The sequence below is a fragment of the Neopelma chrysocephalum genome, unplaced genomic scaffold, assembly GCF_003984885.1.
Source record: "Neopelma chrysocephalum unplaced genomic scaffold, ASM398488v2 Primary Assembly neopelma1_99, whole genome shotgun sequence".
Lineage (NCBI taxonomy): Eukaryota > Metazoa > Chordata > Aves > Passeriformes > Pipridae > Neopelma > Neopelma chrysocephalum.
The window spans coordinates 1,005,882-1,022,890 of record NW_020897762.1 but is presented as its reverse complement, the minus strand read 5'-3'; the positions used below and the strand labels follow the sequence as shown (position 1 = coordinate 1,022,890).

Here is a 17,009-nt window from a genome sequence, read left to right as displayed (position 1 = left end):
CTGAATAGCTCAAAGAGGTTAGGGTTTATTATGGGAACCTTTAACCAGTTCCTACTCTAGCAGGTACTCAGTTGCTATCAATCAATGTACTTCCACCAAAATTGAGAGAGATCAGCCTGTTTTCATCACTCAGGTTGTGATTGCTGTATTTTGTCTAGGGAAACGTGCACATCATCTTTTGAATTTAAGGTGCAGCAAACTCCCTGCCAAGAAACCTGGTCTTGTTCCAGCTTCTCTTCTGCATTATTTAAATAGTAATTGAAGGCACTGTGAGTCAGTGGAAGCTGCAAAAAAAATTGACAGAATGCCATTCATTTTTACTATTATAAAAAAAATCATATTTTGGAAGGATTTTGCATTACAAAGAGTCCCTCTGATCCCAGAGGAGCTACACAGTGTATAGCATTACTCAACTTTACCATTGTATATTCTGTCCCAAAATAACATGTCTGCCTGGTGAGCAAAGGAGGGGGCTTGGGAGCCTGAACTTCAGTGTTGTAACCAAAAGTCACAGTGATGAGACATTGTGTGCCAATCAGTGCATTCCAAATTACAGCACTGATTGCTGAGAAACGGCTGTTGCATCTCTGTTCTTCCCTCTCCCTGCCTGTAGGATAACAGCAGTAATACTAGAAATGGCAAGGACCATTCATGAATTAAGATGAATTTTAAATTTTGTCAATGCTTTGAAGTTCTTCAGTGAGCAGCACTAAATAAGATATACCTTGGTTGGTGTCTGTAGAAGACACATAAAGGTCTGAAGCCACAGAAGAGTTCCTCTGATATTCCTCCATCAATGGTTCTCTCTCAGGGAGAGGACTGGCTACCTCTGAGAAAAGGAAGTGGAAATGGAGGGGAATGGATGTGGAAGCTGTGTTCTGCCTCCATGTAATAATCCAGAGCTGTTCCCACCTTTGCCCCTCAGTGTCTCTTTAATACCCACTGTAGCTCATTATATCTTTCATGCAAAAATAGGGTGTAAAAGGAACTTCCCTATCCTTGCTGACGCCTTTGTACTTTTAAATCAAAATATTTTGTTTTCCCCTGGAGATTGTAGTGAATCTGTTGCTTTCCTGAGAATGGATTTTTCTTCTACCTAGAGCAACATTTTGTTCTTAGTACTGGTTTGTATCTCTTCTAGACAGCCATTATCTGTGCCATTGAATAGAAAATTTCTTAGAGAGCAGCGAGGAAAGAATCCTCTTTGCCTCTTGGAGCACGCAGTGCTGGAGCTGCTACTGGAGCTTGTCATACATTACAATACTGTCAGCACTGGCTTTTTGCCCATCAAAGGGGTTTTTGGAGCCAGGCAAAGGCAGAGCCACTGAACAGTGTCAGAAAGCTCCAACATCTTCGTCCATGCTTGGCCACAGAATGGAGCTTTTCTTCTCTGCTCAACAGAAGCAACACCTGCCCGTGGCCTCTGGCACCCAGGGAGCATGGCTCTGCTGTTAGCATCAGATTGCTTAGCTCTGAAAGCCTCCTCTTTGCTGCTTAGATTTACTGTTCAGCTTCAGTGAAATTTTTCTAATTAACCAGGCTTTTGTTCCAGCCTCTCAGAGTCACAAGGAAGCCCTGTTCTGCCAACCAGGAGTCAGCATAGCTCTGGTTTGCTGTCGCTCCTGACTGCTGGGGGAGACTAGCATGTCTCCTTCTGCCGAAGAGAGCTGCTGAAAGACACCTCCTTGTCAGGGTCTTTCACAGAATGACCCCTCCTGGCATCACAGCCCTGGTCTAGCAAGGCACCAGTGAGGAAACTGAAGCCTCAAAACCTGAACAGGATGAGAAATGTGCAGCTTTCAGAGAACGCTGGAGCCAATGTGATGTTTCAGAGCCAGCCTCTATTCTTAGAAGAGTGGTGAAAGTCATAATTTAAAAATAAGATCCAGTGCAGCGCTAGCAAAGAGTCATATTCATGGTATTTCTGTGAGTAAATCACTCAACATGAATTGGCTTGGCTTGAAGCTCAGAAACACTCCACCAAAATAAAGCCCAGCTGCGAGGCGTCCACAGTACTGATCCAAACGGGAGAGAAGTACACATTGCACTTGCCACATCAGGTGCTTTGCCTTTCCCCTAAACTCATGTCTGTAGTTTACTCAGTATTACAGGTCAAATGAGAGCTTTCCAAGGGCCTCTGTAGGAGTTAGCCCATGCAAGAGGTGAAATTTGATGTATCTATTCCCTCTTCCGAAAATCCCTCCCAGGCACTTCAGCTGCTGTGGTTCTGCTGTCTGATGGGGAATAGATGCTGCTTTTATACCATTCACAGCCATTTCTGTTTTGCATCGAGGTTACCAAATGCTATGTTTTATCTCAGAATCTCTAGATGTCCCCTCTTAGAGTCATGTGTAGTAAACAAAGGCCCAATCTTGGGCTGGCTTTGAGCAGGGATGGCCACAGATTGATGCTCATGGGTTAGAGGTAGGATGAATTGATGCTCATGGGTTAGAGGTAGGATGAACTTCATGTGGAGCATCTGAATCACAGTCATTTTATGGGGAGAAAAAACAAAGAACTAGCTGTATTCAAATCCTGTTCATCTGTTGCTTTAGTGCTGTTTGAATTTTGAGGTTTCCCACAGAAACCTCACTTGTTTTTTACAGCCATGACTGGATGGAGGGCATAATCCTTTCCCACTTGGGTCACACAGAATTTTTCCAGTAACTTTAACTGAAAGAAGCTGAGACCTTATAGTTTCCTCTTGCATTTAATCAGGCCAATGTGAACTTCAGTTAAGATGATGCCAACAAGTAAAACACTGGATCTCATAATAATGTCCATCTGGAGCTGATTTAGTGGTTTTACTCACCATGTAACATTCGCCTATGAATCCAGTCCCACCAGAGTGAGCTGGAACACCTGTGAGTTAAACTGCTGTTTTATCCTGTGCAAAATGATCAGTGACCTGTTCTCACGGCCTGGCTGTGAGGTCTGAGTCGTGCCTGTTAATTCCTGAGGCTTACACTGCCCAGTGATGTCAGCAGGAGTCTTGTAAGAGTCAGCAAGATGTTCTTTCCTCTAATGGAGTTATTTGATTATTCTGTATAGTGCATCTAAGCTGTAAAGCAGTTTTACACAAGCTGCTACCAAAGCTGCACTTCCCATTCTAAAGTTTCACACTACAGTTTTATGAGGGAAAGAGTTAGCTACATCTGGAAAACAGTCAGAAGAAAAAAAAAGCCAGAAGTTAGAGAAGTCAAGAGGGTATGTAATGAGCATTAATAGTTCAGACAGAAGACAGGACAACCTAGTGAAGATTTCATGTTTTATTGTTATTAAAAGTTCATTATGAAATCAGCACAACACATAAAAATAGATCTGTGGTGAATGGTACATATTACTGTTATTGCCCGGTCAGTTTGTGCACAATCTTACTTTGTAAAATCAGAAGGTAATGAAAACAAGACATTTCATCAGGGAACTGTGAAACCAGTGTTTCTGCAGCAGAGAGAGGCCGTGCTTCCTGTTGACTCTACCCAATGTATAGTGCAGACAGAAATAGTCCTCTATTCATACTTAAAAATAAACTCAGTTTTAGAGTATGCCCCAGCTGAAAATAACCGGAGAGTGAGAGCTAGAAATAACTCTTTTCTTAGGGACCTATTTCCATGAAAGTCAAAGGGATTTTTGACATGGATTTTAAAAGCAGCAGGACATGGTTATTTGTTGACAGACAGATGGAGAGGCCTAGCAACAGGAACTAGGGAGGACCCGTGGCAGAGTAGGAGTTTATTATTTAGATCTTGCACATGCTGCTGAATCTCCTTGTTCTAGTAATTGTCTATGTTCATAACAGCAGTGATTGCTGGGAGGAGCTGGGAGGGTGTATCAAAGCCAGATAGGGCGTCTGCAGCTCATTTTTTCTCCCTGTTTGGGTTGGCCTTGGTTTTAACCCCGCACACCATTCATTGCAAAGTGACTTTCACCTGTACACTTTCTGATCCACGTGATAAAATCAGAACAATACCCACCATTAGAAAAAACCCTCACCAGGTCACTTACTGTTCCTAGACTGGTGTAAGCTTTTCTTCTGAACTTCTGTGCTTATCACAGTGGGTATTTGGGGCTGCCTTCAGCCTGATTCTTGTGCCTTATACTGTCATATTAATTCCAGGGGTGCTGGGAGGTTGTTAACTGGCTCAGCAGAGTTCTGGTTCTGCAGTTTTCTGCCTGGAAAGGTCTCTGTAACCAGCCTCAGCGCAGAAAACAGTGCTAGAGTTTTCTGTGGGTCGTACTTCTTGTGGACAGGAGGCAAAGTGAGCCCCATGTCAGATAAATGCCTCTCTTACATCAGACGAGTAGGAACATGAATCCATTCATGCCTTCCAAGCTCATAAGCAATGCTGATTTTTTGCCATGTGTCCTGGCAGGGGTTTGCAGAAGGTGGCAAATAAAAATGTGCCAAAAGCCCATCCCTGGGAAGCTGTCCTGCATCTCCACAGCCTGTGCTCCTGTCTGGTTTTGAAATGCCCAGCAATGCCCTCTGAACCCCTGCTCTGTTAGGGCTAAAGACTGTCATGCTACTCCAACCTCACCAAAAAGCTGAAGAGTGCTATGGCTACTCTGGTCTTGTTTCCTCCATGGTGAATAGTTTGAAATCCAAAGATAAAAATCTCAGTGCTGCTCCCTACATGAAAATCTCTGGGCTTCAGTCTCAGCCTCACAGCAGAAGAGTGACAAGGGTGGAAAGCTGGCACAGCAGAATGGTGAATCAGGCTCTCCCTTTGGTTTCCAGGCTGTTTACTCAAAGCAGCCCTTGAGAAAGGTGCAAGGCCTCAAGCAGATGTCACATTCAACCGGTTTAGCAATATTACACCTATTTGTGCTCAAACTAGTCAAGGAGGGGAGGGAGAATATAATATGTTAGTGCAAGTTCTCATAGACAACACATGAATATTTGGTACAAAATGTTCTTACAAGGTGGGGCAAACATTTCTAATTGTGACACAAAAAGAAGGTATTCTGTAACAGTTTTAACAACTTGTCTGTGAAAAAGCATTTAGGTGAAATATGTTTAGACACAGACTACCTCACATGACACTGAAATATTTCAAGGCTCTGAGTAGGCAATAACCTAGTTTTGGGGTTTTTTAAAATCAAATCAGCTTTATCACAGCCAATCCCAAGCAAAATTAAATAATTTGGTTGTGGTTTTTTTGGTTTGGTTGGTTTTTTTGTTTGTTTGTTTGTTTGTTTTTTAGTTTTTCCTCTTTGGAAAAAATAAAGCTATGCTAAGTTGAGTGATTCCACTGCACATGGATTTTACCCATTCAAGGCTTTTTTAATTTCAGAATCAACTTCCTCATTCAGAGGAAACTGCAGAAATATTCAGCTAATAAATTTTAGCACAAGGTTTCAAAAGTTGCTTTACACACTCCTTAAGTCCTGAAGATTTGCAGCTTCCAAGAAGCTCACAGACTACTTGTCTCTACTGAAAAACCTGGCGCAATTTGGAAATAGTCTTTATTTCAGATCTATTAGGACTTATATTCAAAATGAAGATCTGAATAATCCCTTAAGTTGTGGAGACCTAAAAATTCAGATATAAATTTTGCAGCACAGTCTCCCACCTTAAGCATTTGAAATTGGCTCAAGGTCCAACTGAGCAGAAACAGTTAAGGCCTCCGTTTTCTCTGACTTACACTGCACATGCAAGTGTTCTGCAGTTGCTTCTTAACATGATTAGGCAGTGTAAGCCAAGCACCTGTGGAAACAGCCCTTGGTGACATAGACATCATCCTTTCACCTGCCATTGCCTGGTAGTGCCCAAGAGCAAAAGAAAAATAAAAAGGCTTCCAAGCAGGTGACAAGTAGATAGATAGATGTGGAAGCCTTAACTGTGACTTTCTGCCCTTTCCTGAGCTCTCAGCCAAACCACAACCCATCAGCAGAGGGTTCACAGCCCTTCTTGCCTTGAAGCCTGGCTCAGAAACCACAACGGGGCAGGATCAGGTGGTGGGCACCGTGGTTGGTGAAGTTATGCAAAGGCAAAACCAGAAACAGGGTTAAAAAAAAAGCATTTTCCCCAGACAGAAAACTCCTGGAGTGGGAACAAATGGGAGTGCCCAGCACAGCAGCTGGGAAGAGGAGCAAGGCAGGATCAGCAGGCCCTTGCTCCCACCAGAGATGGCACTGACAGGTGGTGCACCGAGTTCACCTCAGCATCCCTGGGGTAGGCACTGCACTGTGCCGAGACTGCGCGGGAGAGCAGAAGTGTGAGGGCTGTGAAAATTCAAGGCAGCCAAATTGCTTTTCCTAGGATACAGCGAAGGCATGGAAGGGGAAATCTCTATTGGTATGCTGTCAGGGAGATTTCCTTTGGGTTTGAGCTACTGTAGGGTCGAGATGCTACTCTCTCCTGCCTCCTACTTCTGGCCTCAGGCATTGGCCCTTCATCAGCAAACCTGGCTTCTCCAGTTGGGAGAAAGCACTAGGCACAGAGGGTGCTAAATTTCTCTCCAAACATCTTCTGCCTGCATCAGCTTTGGAACCATAGATCATTTCCAAGCTGGAGAAAAATCCAAAACACCTCATGTAGAAGCACCTTTCCCTTGGATTTTTATTATCATAATTTTTAAGAATATATTTTGTACCGAAACACTGTCAGCGTTTTTTATACAATGGAAAATGACACAGTCATCATGTATCATGTAAAAGAGTAAAAACAGAGCAAGACAGGAACATTTCAATTCAATCTGGAGTACAAATAGAATCTGATGTAAAGCTTAAAAGCCACACACCAGATAAAAAAGTCACCCAGAAAACAACAAGTTCTCTCTTAATTTGGAAGTAGGAAGAAAAGTCAGGGAGTGTCAAATGTTAAGGCTAAAAATTGAATTTTTAACTTGTATTTTATAGGTGGCAGTCTGATCCTTAATTCATCTGGAGTAGCAGCAACAACCCCCCAGCTTTACAAAGAGATTTGCACTTGCATGAAATAAGAATCAGGCTTCTATGCTCAGAGGACTCTGATTGACCTCAACAGGCTTTGGACTAGAGCCACAGTTGGAATTTCAGCTTGCAGTCTAAGGCTTCTTAACTGCAGGCCAAATTAGCACAAAATGAGGCTTTGCATTGGCATTCTACCCTTAACTTTGGATATTCCAGTTCTGGTGGCTTTAAACCACAGTTTTATTGCAGGTTTAACACAGTTCTGTTTGTGAGATTCTCCTCTCTCTTTTTTTTTTTTAATACTGTGCTACAAAGGATGTTTTTTATAGTCTGTGTTTTAGTCCTTATATTATGTGTTTTCAAAATTGCCTAAATGTATGTTTATATCACAATTATAACTACTCAGAAAGACCCACTACAGTCCATTGTGAGCAGCCAAGGAAAAAAGTGTATTTAGTCCTAAAGAAGTCAAGAAAGTGGCTGTGTTCATTTATAGTGTAGCGCAATGACTGTGTTTATACACCTATACCTACTATTTTAAAAGCTACTTGAAAAGTTATTCATGTGCAGTAGCTGATTTTCAAGCATTAATAACTTGGCTGTCTAGACAAGTTTTAATTGTCATATCAAAGGCCAAATATGTTCTCAAACAAGTGTAAAGAATCTCCCATCTCCCTTGGAAAGAGCCTGGTTCTCTTTCTGAACTAAGAGATTGCCAAATTCAACTTTTTCTCAGGTTATAAAAGCACAGTTAAACCTACAAATTTGGGTTTTAAGTTTTTAAAAATGGATCGACTTCAACTCAAACCTATCCTGTGCAGCAAAGTTAGTAAGCCCTGAAAAACAGATCCTCGTGAATATGCGGAGTTCCCCCCACCAGCCACCATGCCCACGTTTTCCCAGGGCCTAGAGGGCTCCACCAAAACATAACTAAATGTTCAATAGGAAACATGGTTTTTTTCAAGAACGATATGTAAAGTTTACCCAAAGAACCTCAGACATTTTGTACATTCAAAATGTTTACACGTTGCCGTTCCTAACCGCCAGTAAGATTGTTCATTTTTTACTAATAATACATACAATGAGTATAAATAAATAAACTACAGAGAAGCTTTAAAAATTGTATTAACAATACGTTGTGCAAAAACTCATAACGACCTACATTCTATGCAAATACCCTGACTAAAATACACAGGCTGTGTCCACACACCCTCAGTCAGTTTTTGCACAGCCCTTGGGCCAAACCAGCAGCTGGGAGCAATCAGCAGAATTCCACTGCAAGCTGCGGAGGCAATGCTGATTTACACCAGCAGAACAGCAGGCCCCAAGGTGCGTGCAAAAATGCCATAGAAATCAGTGGGAATTGTGCTTGACTAAGGACTAGACAGTTTGATTGTACCCCGTTAAAGTGAGTGGGAGTTTTGCCATTGATTTCCATGGAACCAGGCTCAGGCCCCGGGTAAGGACGTCAGCACGTGGCCCTATGTTGTGCTACACTACTCCACTTCAGTGCAGAAACAATATTTGCAAAAGAAAAACTCGTTTTTGTTGTCACTACTGTTCAGTAACCGGTTTTAGCGCTGCATTTCAGAAACTGCATTTCTGTGAGATTTGAAACAAAGACTGCAAGTCTTTCTGAATCCATTCCAATTTGATTATCCAGCACAGGTGGGCTATTTTGATCCAAGAAAAACGGCTCAATGTCTATTAACCAACAGTGCTCTTCATTAGGATAAAAAACAGCCCAATTCATCGGCACAGGAGTGAAGAACTGCATGCGGAAAAGGAACAGGGCAGCCTTCCTACCATAGCTGTGTCCAGAGCTGGCTGTCACTGCTCCAAACGGACGATGGCACCTGAGCTGGTTTGGAATCTGCAGTCCTAACAAGCTCAGCCCAGTTTTGTAAGCTGAAGATCTCCATTTATCTTTATTGTGTCAATTGCTGACAGTGTTTCAATACGGTGGTAAAAATCAAAGAGCTGATGTCCATCCACAAATATTCTAAAACGGGGATGCTCGCAAAGTATCTCAACCTGTAAAAGATAAATTGTTAAAGCACGTTGTTCGCAGTGTAACTGGAAAGTTATTTCACAGCACACAAAGATCACTTAAAGTAGTGTTAGTGCAGTTACACATTGTGCTACTAATGTGCCACACAACAGCCAGGGCTGAGACCAGTTTTCCCCCTTGACACCAGTTACACTGTGATGGATCTGCTCTTACTGCCCAGGGACATTAATCCAATCTCACGCTGTCGTAGCCGTAAGCGCACTGGAACCCAGCCCCACTGGCTACTGGGAGGTTTTGCCTCTTGGAATAATGCCAGAAACAGACTCAAACCGCTAATCACAGGAGGAAGAAATTCTATCTCCAACCCAAACCTTGCATTCCTTGCTACTTTTTTTTCCCTTTTTTTTTTTCCTCCAGAATAAGGCAGCAGTTCCCTCTGCAATGCTTTCCACACTACTGTTAATTTACTGGAAGGGAGCGAATATGGAGCAGGGAGATAGGTTTGTCTTTCCCTCCCACATATACAGAGCTCCTGCAAAACTAAAAAGCCTTCACTCCTGTGGCTGCAGACAGCCCAGGACTCCTTGCTGGACTAGACTCCATCCTGGGGCTGCAGTGAAGGAGATGCAGTGGAGGATTGCTTGAATTCAGCTGGGCAGTTTGCACGAGGCACAAACCAGATCAGGGAGGGACACAGCTCATCCCTCCTCCTGAGAGACCTGCAGAAATGCTCTAGAAAAGCAATAAAGCCTGGAGCTGAACAAGCTTGGACAAGTTGGGAGATTCCTGACATTAGGGGTGGCTTGAGAGGGTGTCCCGTCGTTATGCTCTGCTGGAGCTGCCCCGGCAGGAAGCAGGGACATGAGGGCACGGAACATGCGCTTCTTGTGCAGGCCTTTGGAGACCTCCAGGTCTGGACAGGCTAAGGAGAAAATCTGCAGGGGAGCCACGTGCAAATCCTGGGTCATTTCAAGAGGTTGTCCAGAGTAAAGTGCTGCTTCCAGGCACTTGACTCTGCTGCTATTACAGCATATAAAAATGCGAAGGGGGTGACAAACTGCCTGAGCCAAAGCCCAACTGACATGGAGCACGTCGCACTGGGAGAAGTGGCAGCTGACAGTCCAGGAGAGCTTAAACTCCTGGACACCTGGTAGTGCACCAAGCAGCAGGGAAGGGCCCGTGCTGCCACGTAGCTCCTGTGTCACTGCAGCAGGCGCAGCCAGCCCGAGGCCTTGTTATGTAAAAGATATGGTTACCCTCAACCCTGCTCACAGTCCGCTTCTCCAGATCACCCGGGGCCACGCCAGAATGATAATTGGACTGGGCCACAAGTAATTGGCAAGAACACTTAATAGTCTAATTTATTCACGGAGAGGGAGACCATCAAAGGTACAAAGTCAGTTGGAAGCCTAAATTCCATTTGGGAAAAAAAGAGAAAAGAAAAAAAGAAAAGGGGGGAAAGAACAACTCCCCATCTACAGTATCTCACAGTAAACATGCAATGCTGCTATCCTCCAACATCAACTGCCATTAGTGGGACACCCACAAAACATGCTCTGCGTAATTTGTCTGGCTCATCTGAGGGCCCAGTCACCACCCAGTGCAGCAGGCAGTGGAACCCTCTCAGCTGGAGCAGGACCCAGCCTCCAAGTCTTTTCAAGTGCATTTCCCACACCACCAAAGGGTGTTGCCAGTTCTGATGGGAGAGTTTGTAGAAGCAAGTAGAGCGCAACCAATTTGCAGCAAAACCAGTCACAAACACCCTCTTAAAGCCCAAGCATCTGAGGAGATGGTGAGCTTTTGGGGCTGGGGGAGATTATCTTGGGGGCAAGAAGGATTAAGAGAGTTTGGCAGCTGGTCAGAGCACTGGCATTTAGCAGAGGGGCTAGTGAGGTTTTGCAAGAGGGGCGGGGAGGAGGAGGAGGAAGGTTTTTCTGGGTCAGCTGCATGGAAAAGGCATGCAGCCTTTTTTCCTCAATGTAGTGAAGCAGCCCTCTGCAGCCACATACTTTGTTAGTCCTGATTTGCAAAGACATCTTCATGTAACCATAAACACTACAGATGGGAATCTGCTTCTAGGTCAACCCAGTCCATCCACAGTGCCACAGCATTTCCCAGAACACCATTTTCAAGTGACTACAGACTTAAATTTGATGGGAGGTTTAATCCCAGGGTTCAAGAAAGAATACCACTATTGCTTAGCCATTTAATCTGCTAACACGAAGAGCTACGGTCAACCTCTACGGAACATCCCTGGAGACAAAGGATGAACATGATCCTTATTAGCCGCACTAAACTGCCAACACTATGTCCATTAAAAAAACCATCAAAACATACAGCAGTCCCACAGATCATTTACATTCTCCAGTAGTAACTTGTAATGCACTAATAACATAGAGGTACTTTTTAATATATAGCTATAAAACTAAGCTCAGGAAGTTGGACTTCATCACACAGTATTACAACCTCCGACTTGTCATAGCGCCCAGGTGAGGTGTCCACAGCCCCATCAGAACTGCCTGCAGCTGCACGTAGCAGCAGGATCCCTGCACAACTTTTGATGGATACAAACAAATCAGCAACTGGTGTCTCAACAGGAGCAGTGCGGGCTGTGATTTCATGAAAGCCAAGTCAGGTTCTGCTGCAACTCAGATCAAATGACACTTTATCGGATACGGTGTAAGCTGCTGTCATCCTGGTACTCACCCTAAAAGGCTGGTCCGGTATAAATGGAAAGTAAGGAATAGACGACTGCTCTTCCCCCCATTCTCCGGCTACACAAGAGTTTCTGACAAACTGTCTGTCTGTAAACACAGCTTTCAGTTCTATGGCTACATCCGCAGGAGGATCTTCTGACTCCCCGCAAGTCAGGCTGATGCCAAAGCTGCAACACAAACAGAACGGCTCTCGTTCAGCCAGGAAAAAACCAAATAAGCCCCAAATGCCGCCCAGGTTCATTTCTCAGCTTATTAAAGCCATTGGTATAGCAGCACAGGGGGGATGACAGCTCAGCTCGTTCAGAGAAACCCTGAAAGCTCAGCAGTGACAGGAACATGGTTATGGCATATATATATATATGTCTGTGTGTGCATGGTGGTGTACATATATGTGTACATATAGGCATATATATATGCTCTATATGCTCCTTTACTCCCAAGTGAAAACGGGATCCCTTGAAGAAATGCCCCCTCTATGGGTCAAAGGAGAAATCAGCATGCTATATTTAAAATGATAAAAATAATCCTTTCCAGAAAGCAGGGATCCGTGTGTATGTGTACGTGCGTGTGGCCGCTCCCCCATCTCCCCCTGGCCGGGCCCAGGTGTTACCTCTCGGGGTTGAGGTCCACTATGCCCATAACTAAGATCTTCTTTCCCGGCCTCATTCCTCCTTTGATGTGCCCACAGAAGGGGACGATCTGGAAAGGACAGGGGGAAGGTGGCGAGGGTCAGCTCGGCATCAGCAGCGGCCGCCGTTTTGCAGCCGGGGCGGAGGAGAGGGGGGGAGTAAAGGGGTTAAAAAAATAAAATACCGCCCACCCCCCACCCAAAAGAAAGAAACCAAATAAAGGTGATTTACCAAGCGAGGGAAGTACACATCAGCTTGCACCGGGGATCCCAGGGAGTTGTTTAAATGCCCGTCCTCTATTTTCTGCAGGTAGAAAGGAGAGCGCTGAGGCAGGGCCAGGCGCAGCCCCCCCGCCCCCGCCCCGCTCCGCAGGTGCCCTGCCCGGCCCCCCCGGCTCCGTCCCGGTGCCGGTCCCGGTGCCCGGGCGGGGGGTGAAGCCGCACTCACCAGCGCGTCCCGCTCGGCCACGGTCCCCGCCATCTTGTGGAAGCGGCGGCGGCGGCGCTGGGGACAGGGCGGAGGGCGGGGGAGAGGGAGGGAGGGAGGGAGGGAGGGGGGCTCTCTGGCAGCCTCGGCGGCGGAGGGGCAGCGGCGGAGCCCGAGCGGAGCCGGTGCAGAAGTAGGAAGGCGAGGAGGAGGAGGAGGAAGAAGAGGAGGAGGAGGGGAGGTGGCAGGCTGGCTCTGCCTCGCCCGGCGGGGAGCCCAGCCCTTGGCCCGAGGGGGAGCCGGGCAGGGCGGGGCGGGGGCCGCTGCCGCTTCCTCCGCTCCGCAGCCCCGCGGCGGGGCCCGGCCCTCGGGCAGCGGGGGGACCCCGGCCCGCTGCTGCGGTGGGGGGACGGCGGTGGGCTCGGGCTGGCGGGGTCCGGGACCCTCACCTGGCACCTGCAGGTGATGGATGCCCTGAGAGCGGCCACAGGAGCCCCACGGCCCTCATGTCAGGGAGCACCTTTATGTGTGAGCTTGGACACCTCGGCGAAGGCGAGGTGTCCTGGATGACTCCTTCCCCTTCTCCAGAGGTGGCTCGGCCGCTCCGAAATGAACCCCCACCCCGCTCCCCTCCGTGCCCCATGGCGAGGACCCTCAGGGGGCCGATACCCCGAGCGGGGTCGGTGGGCAGCGCTCCCGCCGGAGGGCGAGGGGAGCCCAAACCCGCCGTCCCTGCGGCCTCGCAGCGGGGCGCGGTAATTGCATAAGCCGGTGGATGCCTGTGGGGAGCTCCCACTTGACGTGCAGTGTCCGTAGTTATGCAACGCGGTCGTGTCTGCGGGGAGCACCGGCCGAGGCCACCAAGCCCTGCCCGTGCCATGCCAGGAATCCCTCGCCTGGACCACAGCAGGAGTGACTTGTGCCGTCAAACATGCTGTAATGATCGTGTTGACGAGTTCGGGGTCCTGGGCGGGGGGGGGAGAATTGAGGAAGGCTTTCTTCCCGCTTCCTCACCGCTGGGGTTTGATGGCATGAGTATCTCTTTAGAAACGTGACACAGCAGATGGACTCGGCCCTCGCTCTGCAGGACCTCGCACAGTTCCCTTGGCTTTTCGAGCCTCGTGCCTGCACACTGGGGTTGGGTTGGTCGATGCCGCTGTCCTTCTTCCTCTGAGGCGCTGTGAGGATTAATTACATTGAGTAAAGTGAAGTGGAAGAAGCTAAGTCACTGCAATATTTAGGGTTTCAATATGACTGTGTCCGTTGGGAAACGCTTGCAATCAGTGGGTGATGCCATCTGAGAAATCAAGAGGTACTGAGAGTGAGTACAGATTGTGCAAGTGTTTAGACACTTGGCTAACTTTTTCAGCAGTGCCCACTAATTTGGGGATGTTTTCATCTCTGGATGCCCAGCTGGAGATGGCTCACAGAAGCTTATGTTTGAGCATACAGCTCTGCTGTAAGTCATGTGCTGAAGTCATGGCTTCCTCAGGTGTACCAGCACAGCTGGGCACGAGGGCAGTGAGCATCCCTGTGGCCCAGGCCTCAGCATGGGAAAAAACACTGGACTCCTTTCTTCATGCCGAATCATTGGGTGTCAGCCACCACCACATGGAAAAACATCTTGCTTGTATACTGCCAAGAGACTGAATTCATAAATAGTGCAGTAACATGAACCCATCACACAACACAAACAGCTGGCTTTCGAGTGGGGAGGTGAGTGCATTCACAAATTCACTGCAAAGTGCAACTGGAGTTAGCTTGATGTCAGGTCCTGTGTGCTGCTTACCTCACCACAATCTGATGCCAACTGCATTATGCTTTTTTTTCCTGCTGGCCTAAGAAAGAACAGAAATCACCCTGAGTTTGTTTGTTTGTTTTTTTTAAATTTAGTTGTATGGTGTTACATATTGTCCCGAGAGCTCTTTTCAGAACCCCTTGTCTTCTCTGCTGTACAGGGAGCCACTTTGTTGGATAAGATTAGATTCATTGGACATAAAATCAGGCCAGCCAGTTATTTGTGCCAAAGCACAAACTTATGAAGAGAGAGGTAATCATTATGTCTTTGTTTTGTAGCTAGTTTTAATTGAACTTTTTCATTTCAAAATAATTAAATAGCAAGACTTGTCTATTTGGCTGGCTGCTTTGCCTTGTGTTTGTCTTTTTGGCATGTTTTCTGAAAACTAGCACAAATGCAGCATTTATTTTGTTGGCCGTGGATTGTCTGGAACAACCTGCACTATGAAATTATGGTGGGAGAGGACATTCATGAGTTTTTAAGGCTCTCGTGGTCTGTGCCTTTGTGTTTCTGTGTCTCGTTCTCCTCTTGCCCTGTAACAGCCCAGGAGGTTATTGAGAATCCCGTGTACAGTACAAACAAGGTGAGGCAGCCAGAGCAGGAGCTCTGCCTCTGTGTGCCGCTGTCCTGCCTGCGTGATGGTCACTCCTGTGGTTTCTCCAAGAGAGGTATTCTCCAGCAGAAGATCACCTGCCTCTGCATTGCCCAGCAGGCTGTGGACCAGGGTTCCATTTCTGGAATGGCAGCACCGTGCCTCTCACCCATGGAGGGGCTTCCTTGAGACCCAGCTTCCCAGCCCCTCTGCAAAGATCCGCAGGCTGAGTGCTGCACCTGAGCTCCTGTACTTGTTCTTCTGAAAAAGGAGAGGTCTGAGCCAAATCTGTTCCCTCACTCATGTAGTCCTTGTTAAATCATCTTCACAAAATAGTATTTTTCCCATTCAGTATTTTTAACAGCCTTCTTGGCAGGGAAGCTCTTGAGTTTTCATGCTTGAGGGCCTGAGCTTGCAGACCTTGTGGCAGTAACTGGAGCAACATGATAAATATTTGTGCACCACTGAAGTAGTGCTGAAGTACAAGTTACCAGACTTGTCCGGTTGACCAAGTGCAAAAAATCTTTTGGATAGGTATTATCTTCAGTTTCTTGGTTTGTACAGCTTTTTGCCCAGTGGGAGCCTGGGACTCTTGAAATACAGAGAATCATATAAAGATTAAAAAGAAGTGACATGATGTGAACATCGTTTGGGAGCATTTAATGACATGCCCAGCCCAGCCACCAAAGCCATTGCTGAGAACTGGCAAACCCAGAATTTCATCTTAATCCCAACACCTTGTATCTTGCAGCCACTCCCTTTGATGATTTAAAAAGGTGTATCTAATTCTTAGCTGGCCTTCACCAGCAAGGAATGCGGCACGATTGCAAATTTGGTGTGGTATAATTACCCTGCCTTTCTTGCCCCATTACCACTGACACTACTCTCCTCATGACTGGGTTTATAGGCTGACTTGTAGAACCTCTCTGGTTTGTTTTGCTTTTTTAATAACAATGTTGAGAAGATGGGAGGTGTTTGCTGGTTTCATGGAAGCTTCCTTTGGTTTCTGGGTGGCAAAGCACTCAAGTCCTGGTTTTTGTGAGACTCGGAAAAAGCTGAGTCATCCAATAAAGGAGAATGTCTTGGAATAAGTTTGATTCGGTGGTTGGAGCCAAATGTTTAATAGTTCAGAGGAATTCCTCCTTTTCATAATTACAGCAGTAAAGTGGCAGTGCTGATAAACAATTATTTGGGTTGTGTGATTTTTTTTTTTACCTTTGTATCTTTGCCACTGCAAATCCTCAGGCAGAGGTCTATTTTTTTCAGGCATAGATTTGTCCTGAGTGGGTGTTCAAGGCAGGACTTGGGAGAGGATAGTAGTGACAGTGAATAGGGGGTTGGAAGGGGCAAGGGCTGGAGAGCAGAGCAGGAGACGTCGTACATGCCCTGTTGCAGTGTGGCTTCAAAGCGTTCCAAGGACAGGTTCCCCTGGCACTGTGTGCCAAGGCTGAAGCATGGGATGCCGTGTACTGGTGGAAACGTTCCTGAGCCTGCCCTCCCACACTCACCCGTGGGAAAGACAAATGACAGTTATCCGTACGGACAGCGTGGAGAGAGTGTTTACCACGCCTGTGCGCTTTCACAGGCTAGTGCTGTCACATCCTCATGGATGGAGGAGGGAACCCAGGGCCAGGAGCAGCACCTCTCTCCTGACATTTATTTCATGTGGCTTCCTTGCTTCTTGTTGCCCCCTGAATTATTACGGTCAATAGTTTTGCCCTTAGGGGTTCGATCTCTGGCCGTGCACAAATCCAGTGGAGAAGTCAGTTTTCTGGGACTCCCAGTAACAGGTTGTGTAAACTGGTGTTTAAGGAGATGGTCCTGGTGACTGAGTCGTTTGGTTACACACAGAACCGCTGCACATCTGCTGCAGAGCAGGTGTGTATCAGAAATACCTGTCTTGAAGATTGTTTACTGGAGTTTGCCCCAGGAGCCAAGGCCA

General features: G+C 46.6%; 1 protein-coding gene across 1 annotated transcript; it reads right to left on the bottom strand.

The window, feature by feature from the left end:
- Nucleotides 1-3,254: 3,254 nt before the first annotated feature.
- LGALSL (galectin like) lies at nucleotides 3,255-12,868 on the bottom strand. The gene is made up of 5 exons (XM_027694913.1): nucleotides 12,699-12,868; nucleotides 12,483-12,554; nucleotides 12,233-12,321; nucleotides 11,612-11,789; nucleotides 3,255-8,928 (listed from the first exon to the last, which is right to left on the bottom strand). Exons 1-5 carry the CDS (start codon nucleotides 12,729-12,731, stop codon nucleotides 8,785-8,787), a joined length of 516 nt encoding a protein of 171 aa, XP_027550714.1. The 5' UTR covers nucleotides 12,732-12,868; the 3' UTR covers nucleotides 3,255-8,784.
- Nucleotides 12,869-17,009: the final 4,141 nt, after the last annotated feature.